Source organism: Ranitomeya variabilis, chromosome 4 (assembly GCF_051348905.1).
Source record: "Ranitomeya variabilis isolate aRanVar5 chromosome 4, aRanVar5.hap1, whole genome shotgun sequence".
In the NCBI taxonomy this organism is placed as follows: Eukaryota; Metazoa; Chordata; class Amphibia; order Anura; family Dendrobatidae; genus Ranitomeya; species Ranitomeya variabilis.
The window spans coordinates 10,984,869-10,998,066 of NC_135235.1; the positions used below are offsets into that span (position 1 = coordinate 10,984,869).

At 46.8% G+C, this 13,198-nt stretch overlaps 1 protein-coding gene across 1 annotated transcript in view; it reads right to left on the reverse strand.

Annotated features, from left to right (window-relative positions):
• Window positions 1-13,198, reverse strand: part of TDRD1 (tudor domain containing 1) — a 114,770-nt gene that overhangs the window by 14,794 nt on the left and 86,778 nt on the right. Inside the window, 4 exon segments of the mRNA XM_077257924.1 lie at window positions 3,504-3,674; window positions 3,764-3,874; window positions 3,964-4,317; window positions 4,393-4,563. Coding sequence (XP_077114039.1) covers window positions 3,504-3,674; window positions 3,764-3,874; window positions 3,964-4,317; window positions 4,393-4,563 — 807 coding nt within the window.

Here is a 13,198-nt window from a genome sequence, read left to right on the forward strand (position 1 = left end):
GTTCCTAGTGTCCATGTCACAGACCGAAATATATATTTTTATACAACCTCTGGCACTCAAAAACAGACAAATGTTTATATTTGAAAAAATGGATTTATTCACTACCGGTCTTAATAAATAGATTATCTCCAACGTTTCGGCTAATTTAAAGCCTTTTTCACGGAAGTCTATGATAAACAATAAACAACATATAATCATACATTAAATGATATAGTATACAGGACAATTCATCTCATTATCTGTGTATCTAATCAGGTCATACCACATGATAGTGAAAAATCCTAAGGAAAAAAATCACCAGATGACCTGATTAGATACACAGATAATCAGATGAATTGTCCTGTATACTATATCATTTAATGTATGATTATATGTTGTTTATTGTTTATCATAGACTTCCGTGAAAAAGGCTTTAAATTAGCCGAAACGTTGGAGATAATCTGTTTATTAAGACCGGTAGTGAATAAATCCATTTTTTCAAATATAAACATTTGTCTGTTTTTGAGTGCCAGAGGTTGTATAAAAATATATATTTAGTTTCTTTTTCCTCTGAGCACCGCCCTATTATATGGAGTGCGCCCCTCCTGCTCTAAATATACAGACCGAAATATGGCAGCGTAGAAACCGGCGGGTGTGCACTGTCACCAGTGTCCGTGTCACAGACCGAAATATGTCAGCGTGGAAACCTGCGGGTGTGCACTGTCACCAGTGTTCGTGTCACACAGACCGAAATACGGCAGTGTGGAAACCTGCGGGTGTGCGCTGTCCTTAGTGTCTGTGTCACACAGACCGAAATATGGCAGCGTGGAAACCTGTGGGTATGCGCTGCCCCTAGTGTCCGTGACACACAGAATGAAATACGGCAGTATGGAAACCTGCGGGTGTGCGCTGTTCCTAGTGTCCATGTCACAGACCGAAATACGGCAGCGTGGAAACCTGCGGGTGTGCGCTGTCCCTAGTGTCCGTGTCACACACAGAATGAAATACGGCAGCATGGAAACCGGCGGGTTTGCGCTGTCCCTAGTGTCTATCACACAGACCGAAATATGGCAGCGTGGAAACCTGCGGGTATGCGCTGTCCCTAGTGTCCGTGACACACAGAATGAAATATGTCAGTGTGGAAACCTGCGGGTATGCGCTGTCCCTAGTGTCCGTGTCACACAGAATGAAATATGTCAGTGTGGAAACCTGCGGGTGTGCGCTGTTCCTAGTGTCCATGTCACAGACCGAAATACGGCACTGTGGAAACCTGCGAGTGTGCACTGTCCCTAATGTCCGTGTCACACACAGAATGAAATACGGCAGCGTGGAAACCTGCGGGTGTGCACTGTCCCTAATGTCCGTGTCACACACAGAATGAAATACGGCAGCGTGGAAACCTGCGGGTGTGCACTGTCCCTAGTGTCCGTGTCACAGACCGAAATATGGCAGCGTAGAAACCGGCGGGTGTGCACTGTCACCAGTGTCCGTGTCACAGACCGAAATATGTCAGCGTGGAAACCTGCGGGTGTGCACTGTCACCAGTGTTCGTGTCACACAGACCGAAATACGGCAGTGTGGAAACCTGCGGGTATGCGCTGTCCCTAGTGTCCGTGTCACACAGAATGAAATATGTCAGTGTGGAAACCTGCGGGTGTGCGCTGTCCCTAGTGTCCGTGTCACATACAGAATGAAATATGGCAGTGAGGAAACCTGCAGGTGTGCGCTGTCCCTAGTGTCTGTGTCACACAGACCAAAATATGTCAGTGTGGAAACCTGCGGGTGTGTGCTGTCCCTAGTGTCCGTGTCACACACAGAATGAAATATGGCAGTGTGGAAACCTGCAGGTGTGTGCTGTCCCTAGTGTCCGTGTCACACACAGAATGAAATACGGCAGTGTGGATACCTGCAGGTGTGCGCTGTCCCTAGTGTCCATGTCACAGACCGAAATATGGCAGTGTGGAAACCTGCGGGTGTGCGCTGTCCCTAGTGTCCGTGTCACACGCAGAATGAAATATGGCAGTGTGGAAACCTGCGGGTGTGTGCTGTCCCTAGTGTCCGTGTCACATACAGAATGAAATATGGCAGTGAGGAAACCTGCAGGTGTGCGCTGTCCCTAGTGTCCGTGTCACACACAGAATGAAATACGGCAGCATGGAAACCGGCGGGTTTGCGCTGTCCCTAGTGTCTATCACACAGACCGAAATATGGCAGCGTGGAAACCTGCGGGTATGCGCTGTCCCTAGTGTCCGTGACACACAGAATGAAATATGTCAGTGTGGAAACCTGCGGGTATGCGCTGTCCCTAGTGTCCGTGTCACACAGAATGAAATATGTCAGTGTGGAAACCTGCGGGTGTGCGCTGTTCCTAGTGTCCATGTCACAGACCGAAATACGGCACTGTGGAAACCTGCGAGTGTGCACTGTCCCTAATGTCCGTGTCACACACAGAATGAAATACGGCAGCGTGGAAACCTGCGGGTGTGCACTGTCCCTAATGTCCGTGTCACACACAGAATGAAATACGGCAGCGTGGAAACCTGCGGGTGTGCACTGTCCCTAGTGTCCGTGTCACAGACCGAAATATGGCAGCGTAGAAACCGGCGGGTGTGCACTGTCACCAGTGTCCGTGTCACAGACCGAAATATGTCAGCGTGGAAACCTGCGGGTGTGCACTGTCACCAGTGTTCGTGTCACACAGACCGAAATACGGCAGTGTGGAAACCTGCGGGTATGCGCTGTCCCTAGTGTCCGTGTCACACAGAATGAAATATGTCAGTGTGGAAACCTGCGGGTGTGCGCTGTCCCTAGTGTCCGTGTCACATACAGAATGAAATATGGCAGTGAGGAAACCTGCAGGTGTGCGCTGTCCCTAGTGTCTGTGTCACACAGACCAAAATATGTCAGTGTGGAAACCTGCGGGTGTGTGCTGTCCCTAGTGTCCGTGTCACACACAGAATGAAATATGGCAGTGTGGAAACCTGCAGGTGTGTGCTGTCCCTAGTGTCCGTGTCACACACAGAATGAAATACGGCAGTGTGGATACCTGCAGGTGTGCGCTGTCCCTAGTGTCCATGTCACAGACCGAAATATGGCAGTGTGGAAACCTGCGGGTGTGCGCTGTCCCTAGTGTCCGTGTCACACGCAGAATGAAATATGGCAGTGAGGAAACCTGCAGGTGTGTGCTGTCCCTAGTGTCCATGTCACAGACCGAAATATGGCAGTGTGGAAACCTGCGGGTGTGCGCTGTCCCTAGTGTCTGTGTCACACAGATCTTTTTTTCTCTTTATCTGGACAATCACTATACTATACTATATGCCCATTGTGAAATACCAATGGTAGCTACTCCCCTCTTGCACCGGCAGCGCTCCAGTGATTTCGGCGCAGGGTCCCATCCACTGCTATGCCCCATGATCCTTGCCGGCGACTCATGTGCACTCGCGTCTCCCACCCTCGATATGAGAACAGGAGTTGGAGGGATGATCGCCCAAAAAACCTCAGGGCTCCGCAGATGCAATCTTTACCAGATAAACTGCAGCAAACGGCCTGAAATGGGAGTTCCAGGAAGCTGGAGGGGATTTTGCAGAGATTGTCCACGGACACATCGTCGGTATTTCCATAGTCCACAAACAGGATCTTTGCAGTGTTCCCGGGCCCGGAGTCCTTCACCTGAGCCCGGTACCAGTTCCCGTCACCTATGGGGGATGCACGGGCTCATCAGTACGCCAAGCACAGGTCACTTTACACGCTGGCAGACATTTCTAGCCCGGTCTGTGCTCCTTACCTGCATAATACGCTCCGCAGATCTCGTCTCTCGCTGGGTCATATCCTTCGGCTTTGTTTGCTGTACAATACTGTCTGAGGGACTCGTTCAGCTGATTGAGAAGTTGTAAATCTGGGGAGAAACAAACATGGGAGGAGAAGGACACGATGGCCACAAGACATAAAACTGATAGTATAATAGTAAATGCGAGAAAAGCCCACCTGTGTGGTTGTGGACGTGGCAGAAGAAGTCTCCAGGGTTTTGCAGCATGCACACCGACACCTCAGTCTGTTTCCCTGGACTAAGCGTCGTCCACCTCAGAGGCACGGCACGGTCCTCGCCAGCGTCCTCCTCTGATGTGGCCTCACAGGCCGCTGTGCTGGGGATGGCCAGTCCGGCCATAATGAGATGTTGTGATATGGATAGGTTGGTTGCGGCAGAGTCGTCGGTCAGCTCGAGGGTTAACACTCGGTCACAATTGGCCACGATAGAGGCGCTCAATGTCTTATTAGTAACGAGTGCCCTGAATGAGTCTGTGGCTTCTGAGCTCCATTTTCCTGATGGAGGCTTCACACCTGAGAGGAAACATCACTGGTTTAATTCTACCACCCAATTACTAAGCCAAGACGGCCGAGACCCCCGTCACTTACCTGCAAGACTGCACTGAGCGGCCTGGAAAGGAACGGATAAGAGTTCTGGCTCAATGGGGCGGATATGTGAAGTGGGCAAAATCTCCGTATTTCCAAAATCTAAGTATCCGACGAAGACAGAGTCACCTGAGATGTGTCGCACCACACTGGCCCGGTACCATTTACTATCCTCTGCAGGACAGAAAACATTCAGTGAAGGAAGAGACAACGACCTGTACAAAGATAAGACCCCGAGCAAGTGGTGACCCCATAAAGGAAACACTGGGGACACTGCAAGGTCAAGGACCAAGAGCAAGTGGTGACCCCAGAGCTGAGAACACTGTACGGCCAAGGACAGCGAGCAAGTGGGGACCCCAGAGCTGAGAACACTGCGGACACTGCAAGGCCACAGACCCCGGGCAAGTGGCGCCCCAGAGCTGAGAACCCTGAGGTCACTGCAAGGCCACAGACCCCGGGCAAGTGGTGACCCCCACTGAGAAGAAAACACTATGGACATTGCACGGCAAACCATATCTAAGTCCCATCCCGCACGTCAGATTTATCGCTGCCGTTAGAGGCAGGTGCCAGCTGTATAACACAGCCAGTGCCGACCCCGTATGGAGCAGGCACAAGAATAGAGCCCAATCCAGGTTCCTGCACCGGAGAGGAGAGTCCTATATCTGGGGGAGAAGTTATTCAGGAGGTTTCCAAAACTTTGAACTTAATGGCCGGTCCCTAAAATGCATCATCCCTATCAGATAAGAGGGTCCACCTCACTGACACCAGCATTTAATCTGTAGGAATTAAAGGATATTTCTTGAAAATATATAAAAATTTATGAACGATTTTATTTTCCCCGAGTGACAATCAGGTTAAAATGCAACTTCCAATCATTTACTTAGACCCCTGAACATTTGTCGTGATGTATCAAGCAATCGATGAATGACAACTGTGATGAGGGACAGCCGCCATCTTGGATACGGGGCATACTAACAGAGATTTTGTCCCATATCAGAATTCACCTGGCCCCCACCTTTTCCCTACTCAAATGAAGGCCCTTTAGTATGGCAATGAACTGAGGCCAGTGTAGCAGGCAGATGGCACTTCAAAGATTGAATGAGGAAGCCACGCCAGCAGGGAGCAAGGAGGTGCCTGGGGGCTCAATTAAAGCATGCTTGTCAGGTGGCTACAGGAAGACGCGTCTATTGCCTTCCCAGGCGGACCGTCTACAACATGAAATTATGAATTATGGATGCATCATCCGAGGTACAGGCTCATAAAAAATATCCTCATAGTCCTGAAGAAATTGCGCATCTGACAGGGCAACTCCCGGGTCAGTGAGAGTTCTGGAACCTGAGATATAGAGATCAGCCTCCCACAGCGACTGAATGGGTCCAGGTTTGATCCCTGTACGACCGGCAGAGCAAACCACATGCGCTGGTACCACCCGTGTACTGATCCGATCATCCTGAGGGAAGTTATTCCATTTATTAGATATTGGGAATAGATTCTGCAGGGAAGCTAGAGGGTGGAGATTGTTAGCCCACCCAGATACAGGGGGGAGGGACACAGAAGGATTAAAAGCTGAGGACACATGGAGAGTGAGACACACATGAGAAGATGATGATGAAATAAAGAACAGGGCACATGCCAGCCAGAGGGGAGCAAGCACATGCTTTCTGGGGGCTGCCCCGCACTAAAAGTCTTGTACCTGTGGAACGCAGAGCTCCCCGGCTTCCATAAGCGACCTTCAACCTGGTAAATTGACCTCCAGCTTTATACCTCTAAGCCTTGTACTGTTGTGGTTATATTTTACTCTTACTGTAACTCTAGATATATTTTTACTATATATTTCTTGTAATTACCTAGTGAGCCCTTAAGGCAATTAAATCATAAATTAATTTTGGGCTGATCCTTTTATTCTGATTGCGAATCTTAGAATACCCGGCGTGGGTAACAGGGCAGTCTCCCCGGCGGCCATTTGCTATAGGTGCAGTTCCCTTATTGGCCTGAGAGACAAAGGGGGCGCCGGAGAGCTGGGCCTGTGTAGTTAAGTCACGGATTGGTGATGTGGGAGGAACCAGTGTCCTTCACAACAACATATACAGTGGGGGAAATAAGTATTTGATCCCTTGCTGATTTTGTAAGTTTGCCCACTAACAAAGACATGAGCAGTCTATAATTTTAAGGGTAGGTTAATTTTAACATTGACAGACAGAATATCAAAAATAAAATCCAGAAAATCACATTGTATAAATTATATACATTTATTTGAATTTTGCAGTGAGAAATAAGTATTTGATCCCTCTGGCAAACAAGACTTAATACTTGGTGGTAAAACCCTTGTTGGCAAGCACAGCAGTCAGACATTTTTGCAGTTGATGATGAGGTTTGCGCACGTCAGGAGGAATTTTGGTCCACTCCTCTTTGCAGATCATCTCTGAATCATGAAGATTTTGAGGATGCCGCTTGGCAACTCGGAGCTTCAACTCCCTCCATAAGTTTTCTATGGGATGAAGGTCTGGAGACTGGCTAGGCCACTCCATGCCCTTAATGTGCTTCTTTTTGAGCCGCTCCTTTGCTGCCTTGGCTGTATGTTTTGTGTCATTGTCTTGCTGGAAGACCCAGCCACGACCCATTTTTAATGTCCTGGTGGAGAGAAGGAGGTGGTCACTGAGGATTTTACGGTACATGGCTCCATCCATTCTCCCATTGATGCGGTGAAGTAGTCCTGTGCCCTTAGCAGAGAAACACCCTCAAAACCGGTTGTTACTTACCGGTAATAGGATTTTACAGAGTCCACGACAGCACCCATTACGAGAGAGGGGATCGGCCCACCATCAGGACAGGAACCTACAGGTTAAAAAGGGGCGGTCCCCCTCGCCTCTCCAGTTTGTGTTCCAGAGTACAAGGGATACCGCCATTGAATTAGTAAATGATAATTATTCTTTAAACAACACTAAATACCATCACCCTACAGAGTGAAATCTGAAAAGCACACCTTCCAAAGAGTGCGGGAAATCAGCGATTAACTACTGGGAGGGAATGTGCGGGTACTGTCGTGGACTCTGTAAAATACTATTACCGGTAAGTAACAACCGGTTTTCCTATCGCCACGACAGCACCCATTACGAGAGACTTTCAGAGACTATTCATCTGGGAGGGACCACAGCACTAAGTACTGAACGCCCAAAGTCTAGGCTGGAATTGGAAGATAGATCAAGCCGGTAGTGTTTATAAAAGGTGGAAGGAGATGACCACGTTGCTGACTTACATATTATATCAATGGGAACATCCGCTTTCTCAGCCCAGGATGAGGCCATAGCTCGAGTGGAGTGGGCCTTGATGCCTTTTGGTGGCATTTCCCCCTTGGCAGAATAGGCAAGACATATCGCATCCCTGGTCCATCTGGCGATAGAACTTTTTGTGACACTCGAACCTCTCCTCTGATTCTGGAAAGAAACAGACAGAGCCCTGCTCTGCCTCCAGCTTTGTGTCTTATTTAAATATTCTAGTACTGCTCTCTTAACATCTAGTGTATGCCATTTCTGCTCTTCTGCTGTAACTGGATTATCGTAAAAGGATGGTGAATATATCTCCTGGCTCCTATGGAACCTAGAAGCTACCTTTGGCAAGTATGCTGGGTCCGGTTTCAAAACAATTTTATCCTGAAAGACCATTAGATAAGGAGGATCCGCTGATAACACCTGGATATCACTAAAGGTACCATCACACTCAGCAACTTTGCAAGGAGAACCACAACAATCCGTGACGTTGCAGCGTCCTGGATAGCGATCTCGTTGAGTTAGACACGCAGCAGCGATCTGGATCCCGCTGTGCCATCGCTGGTCAGAGCTAGAAGTCCAGAACTTTATTTTGTCGCTAGGTCGGCGTGTATCGTCATGTTTGACATCAAAATCAACGACGCCAGCAATGCCAGACATGGTGCTATCAACCAGCGAGAACGATAATTGAGTCGCCGTTACGTCACTGGATCGCTCCTGCATCGTTCTGGAGTTGCTGTGTTTGACGTCTCTACAGCGACCTAAACAGCGACGCTGCAGCGATCTAGTTTAGGTTGGCTCGTTGTCTAGATTGCCGCAGCGTCGCTGAGTGTGACGGTACCTTAACTCGTCTAGCAGAAGTTAAGGCTAACAAAAGAGCTGTCTTTAGGGTTAGAATCTTAATTGAGGCAGAATCTAATGGCTCGAAAGGGGGTTGTGTTAACGCATCTAACACCAAGTTTAAATCCCATGGCGGCAATCTAGCAATATGAACTGGGTTACTACAATCAGTAGCTTTAATAAATCTAGAAATCCATCTATTTCCCGCCACATTGCTGATATATAGGGCTCCTAAAGCAGACACTTGAGCCCTAAGAGTATTAACTGCCAACCCCAATTCTCAGCCCTTCTGCAAAAATTCTAGAATAGCCTGAATTGGAACATGGTCTGTTAGGGGGTGCTGATGAAATGGTAAAACATTTTTCCAGACCTTAGAATAAATTTTGGTAGTAACCTCTTTTCGGCTATTTAGCAAAGTAGATATTAAGGCCTCTGAAAATCCTCTCCGTTTTAGCAACTCCCTCTCAAATTCCACGCCGTCAAATGAAGACCCTCCATATTGGGATGACGAAAGGACCTCGAGAAAGGAGCCCCGGACTCACAGGTAACACCCAAGGATTGGTTACTGACATCGCTCTGAGTAGAGAAAACCATGGTCTCCGGGGCCAGAAGGGGGCAATTAGAACTACTCTCGCCTTCTCCTCCCTTATCTTCCTGAGAACTCGAGGAATCAAGCACATTGGGGGGAACGCATATGCTAGAGGGAAATCCCAACAGACTTGAAGGGAGTCTACTATGCACGGTCGGTCCGCCACCTGAAGCGATGCAAACTTCCTGACATGCCCGTTTCTCCTTGTAGCAAACAGGTCTATAACTGGTAACCCCCAGAGCCTGACTAATTGTTTGAAAATTTATCTGTCCAGGGACTATTCCCCCTGGCGTAAGCAATGTCGGCTGAGCTAATCTGCTTCCACATTGAGTTCCCCTTTTATGTGAACTGCTGAAAGGGAAAGGAAGTGAGTTTCGGCTAAGGTGAGTATCTCTGCAGTGGTGGACATTAGAGATTGTGATCTTGTCCCCCAGGATGGTTGAGGTAGGCTACTACTGTCATATTGTCGGTCTGCACCCGTACATGTGATCCCCACAGGGCCGGTAGAAACTGAAGGAACGCATATTTGACTGCTGCGAGTTCTTTCAAATTTGAAGAACTTTGGGATTCTAGGATTGACCACCGCCCTTGCGCCAGAACGTCCCCCATGTGAGCTCCCCAACCCAATGGGCTGGCATCGGTTGTGACTGTGTTGTCCAGTATGTTTCCCCATTGAACCCCCTTTGACAAATGGTACATGTCCAGCCACCACTTTAGGTCATAGAGAGTGGCGGTTGGTAGCCTGAGTTTCCCATTTAGGTGACCTTAAAGCTTTCTTTCTGCCTTGAGGATCTCTGATTGTAGTACACGAGTATGGGATTGAGACCATTGAACAGCCGGTATACATGATGTCAATGACCCCAGCAGGGACATTGCGTCTCTTAAAGTTAGATCTGGATTTGTTCTCACTGCCGTGACCTTGTGAATAATCCTTTGTTTTTTGTCTTCTGATAGAAAACATAACTGATCTTCAGAGTTTAGAAGAATACCGGGGAAAACTTGACGCGTTGAGGGTTCTAGTTTTGATTTCTTTAGGTTAATCAACCAACCAAGGTCCTGCAGAGATGATATTATACAGTTTAAGCGGGTCTTACATTGGATAATCAAATTTCCAATTATCAGGAAATCGTCCAAGTAGGGTACAACCAGGGTATCTTTTTCTCTGACATAGGCCATAACTTCTGCAATCATCTTAGTAAATACCCTCGGGGCCAGATAGGCCAAAACGCATTGCCGTAAACTGAAAATGCCTATCCTGATCGTTTAGCCGCACCACCATTCTGAGGAACTGATGGTGATCCTTGTAAATGGGTAGATGGTAGTATGCATCTTTTAGATCCAGCACAGACATGTAACACCTGGGAAATAGAAGTTTAGTTGTCGACCTAATGGACTCCATTTTAAAGGCACGATATTGTAGAAATTTATTTAATTTTCACAAATTTATGATGGTCCTAAAGGATCCATCAGGCTTGGAAATCAAAAATAAAGGAGAATAAAATCCCTCCCTTTCTTGATCCTTTGGTACTTCTACAATAACTTTCTTTTTTCTCAACTGCTGAATTTCTATTTCTAAGGCCTGCTGTTGGTCCGAAGAATTAAGAGCACTCAATACATAACTCGGAGGTACTTCACGAAATTCTAATTTCAATCCTGATGCAACTATACCCAAGATCCAGCTGCTGGATGTTATCTTGGCCCATTGGTTAAAAGAAATATTTTAATTTACCACCCACTGGGAGATCTGTTTTATTTGTAGTTGCGTCTGCGTCTCGATGATGAAGAGCCACCGAAGTATGCACCTTTTTTCTTTGGCTCCGCCGGTTCCCAATCTCGGTCTGAATAAGACCTCCGGAAAGGCATACGTCTTCTGAAGGCATTTCTGAAAGTAGGATTAAATACTTTAGGAAATCCCTTTTTCCTATCCACTGCTTTTGCAAGGATATCATCCAGCACAGGGCCAAATAAGTACTCACCCCTGCATGGAATAGTACACAATTTTGCTCTGGCTTGAACATCACCCTTCCAAGTCTTAAGCCAGAGAGCCCGCCGGGCAGCATTTGAAAGACCTGACAATCTGGCTGCTAACTTTAAAGAGTCTACCGATGCATCCGCCAAGCACGCTACCCCTTCACGAATTTGAGATAGAGAGTCCAGCAGTTTATCTCTAGGGACCTTAGCTTTTAGCTGGTCCTCCAACTGACTTACCCAGACCATAATAGATCTGGCAGTGCAGGTACTAGCGATTGCAGGCTTAAATGCTCCAGATGACGACTCCCAAACCTTCTTTAAGAACATGTCCGCTTTTCTGTCAGATGGATCCTTAAGAAGGCCTACATCCTCCAGTGGTAGAGTGGCTGACTTTGATGTGGAAGCCACAGCTGCGTCCACCTTAGGGATTTTTACCCAGTGAGACAAAAGTTCATCATCAAAGGGGTATCTCCTTTTTGCGGATGATGGTAAAAACCCCTTATCCTGTTTATCCCATTCACGCCTAACAAGATCTTTAACTGTGTCTACCACCGGAAAGGATTTGCGATTTTTCTGACATAACCCCGCAAACATGATATCCTGGGTGGATCTGGGTTCCTTATTTTCTGCAACCCCCATGGCCGTGCGAACCGTCTTCACTAATACATCCATGTTTTCTACAGAAAAGCATGGTCTTCCCTCTTCATTCGAAGAGGATGGTGATGAAGAGTCTGAACATTCGCTCTCTTGTAGAGATGGGCCCACACTAGGTTTTTCATGCCGTCTGCTTTTCAGGGAACATTTGATTTCTTCCCTAATAATCGCTCTTAGGTCCAATGTATGGAGGGGAGCTTCTTCCTCTAACATACGGCAAATACACGCCTGACAAAGCTTTTTAACCCCTTCACCCCCAAGGGTGGTTTGCACGTTAATGACCGGGCCAATTTTTACATTTCTGACCACTGTCTCTTTATGAGGTTATAACTCCGAAACGCTTCAACGGATCTTAGCGATTCTGACACTGTTTTCTTGTAACATATTGTACTTCATGATAGTGGTAAAATTTCTTCGATATCACTTGCGTTTATTTGTGAAAAAAAAAGGAAAATTGGCGAAAATTTTGAAAATTTCGCAATTTTCCAACTTTGAATTTTTATTCTGTTAAACCAGAGAGTTATGTGACACAAAATAGTTACTAAATAACATTTCCCACATGTCTACTTTACATCAGCGCAATTTTGGAAACAAAATTTTTCTTTTTTAGGAAGTTATAAGGGTTAAAATTTGAACAGCAATTTCTCATTTTTACAACAAAATTTACAAAACCATTTTTTTAGGGACCACCTCACATTTGAAGTCATTTTGAGGGGTCTATATGGCAGAAAATACCAAAAAGTGACACCATTCTGAAAACTGCACCCCTCAAGGTGCTCAAAACCACATTCAAGTTTATTAACCCTTCAGGTGTTTCACAGCAGCAAAAGCAACATGGAAGGAAAAAATGAACATTTTACTTTTTAGTCACAAAAATGATCTTTCAGCAATAATTTTTTTAATTTCCCAAGGGTAAAAAGAGAAAATGGACCTTAAAAGTTGTTGCCCAATTTGTCCTGAGTACGCTGATACCCCACATGTGAGGGAGAACCACTTTTTGGGCGCACGGCAGAGCTCAGAAGGAAAGGAGCGTCGTTTGACATTTTCAAGCTAAAATTGGCTGCAATTGAAATCGGACGCCATGTCGTGTTTGGCGAGCCCCCGATGTGCCTAAACAGTGGAAACCCCCCATAACTGACCCCATTTTGGAAACTAGACCCCCTAAGGAACTTATCTAGATGTGTTGTGAGCACTTTTATGCCCCAAGTGCTTCACGAAAGTTTATAACGCCCGGGTGTGAAAATAAAAAATCCTATTTTTTCTACAAACATGATCGTTTAGTCCCCAATTTATTATTTTCTCAAGGGTAGCAGGAGAAATTGGACCCCAAGGGTTGTTGTCCAATTTGTCCTGAGTACGCTGATACCCCATATGTGGGGGGGAACCACTGTTTGGGCGCATGGCAGGGCTCAGAAGGAAAGGAGCGCCCTTTGACATTTTCAAGCTAAAATTGGCTGGAATTGAGATCGGAGGCCATGTCGTGTTTGGC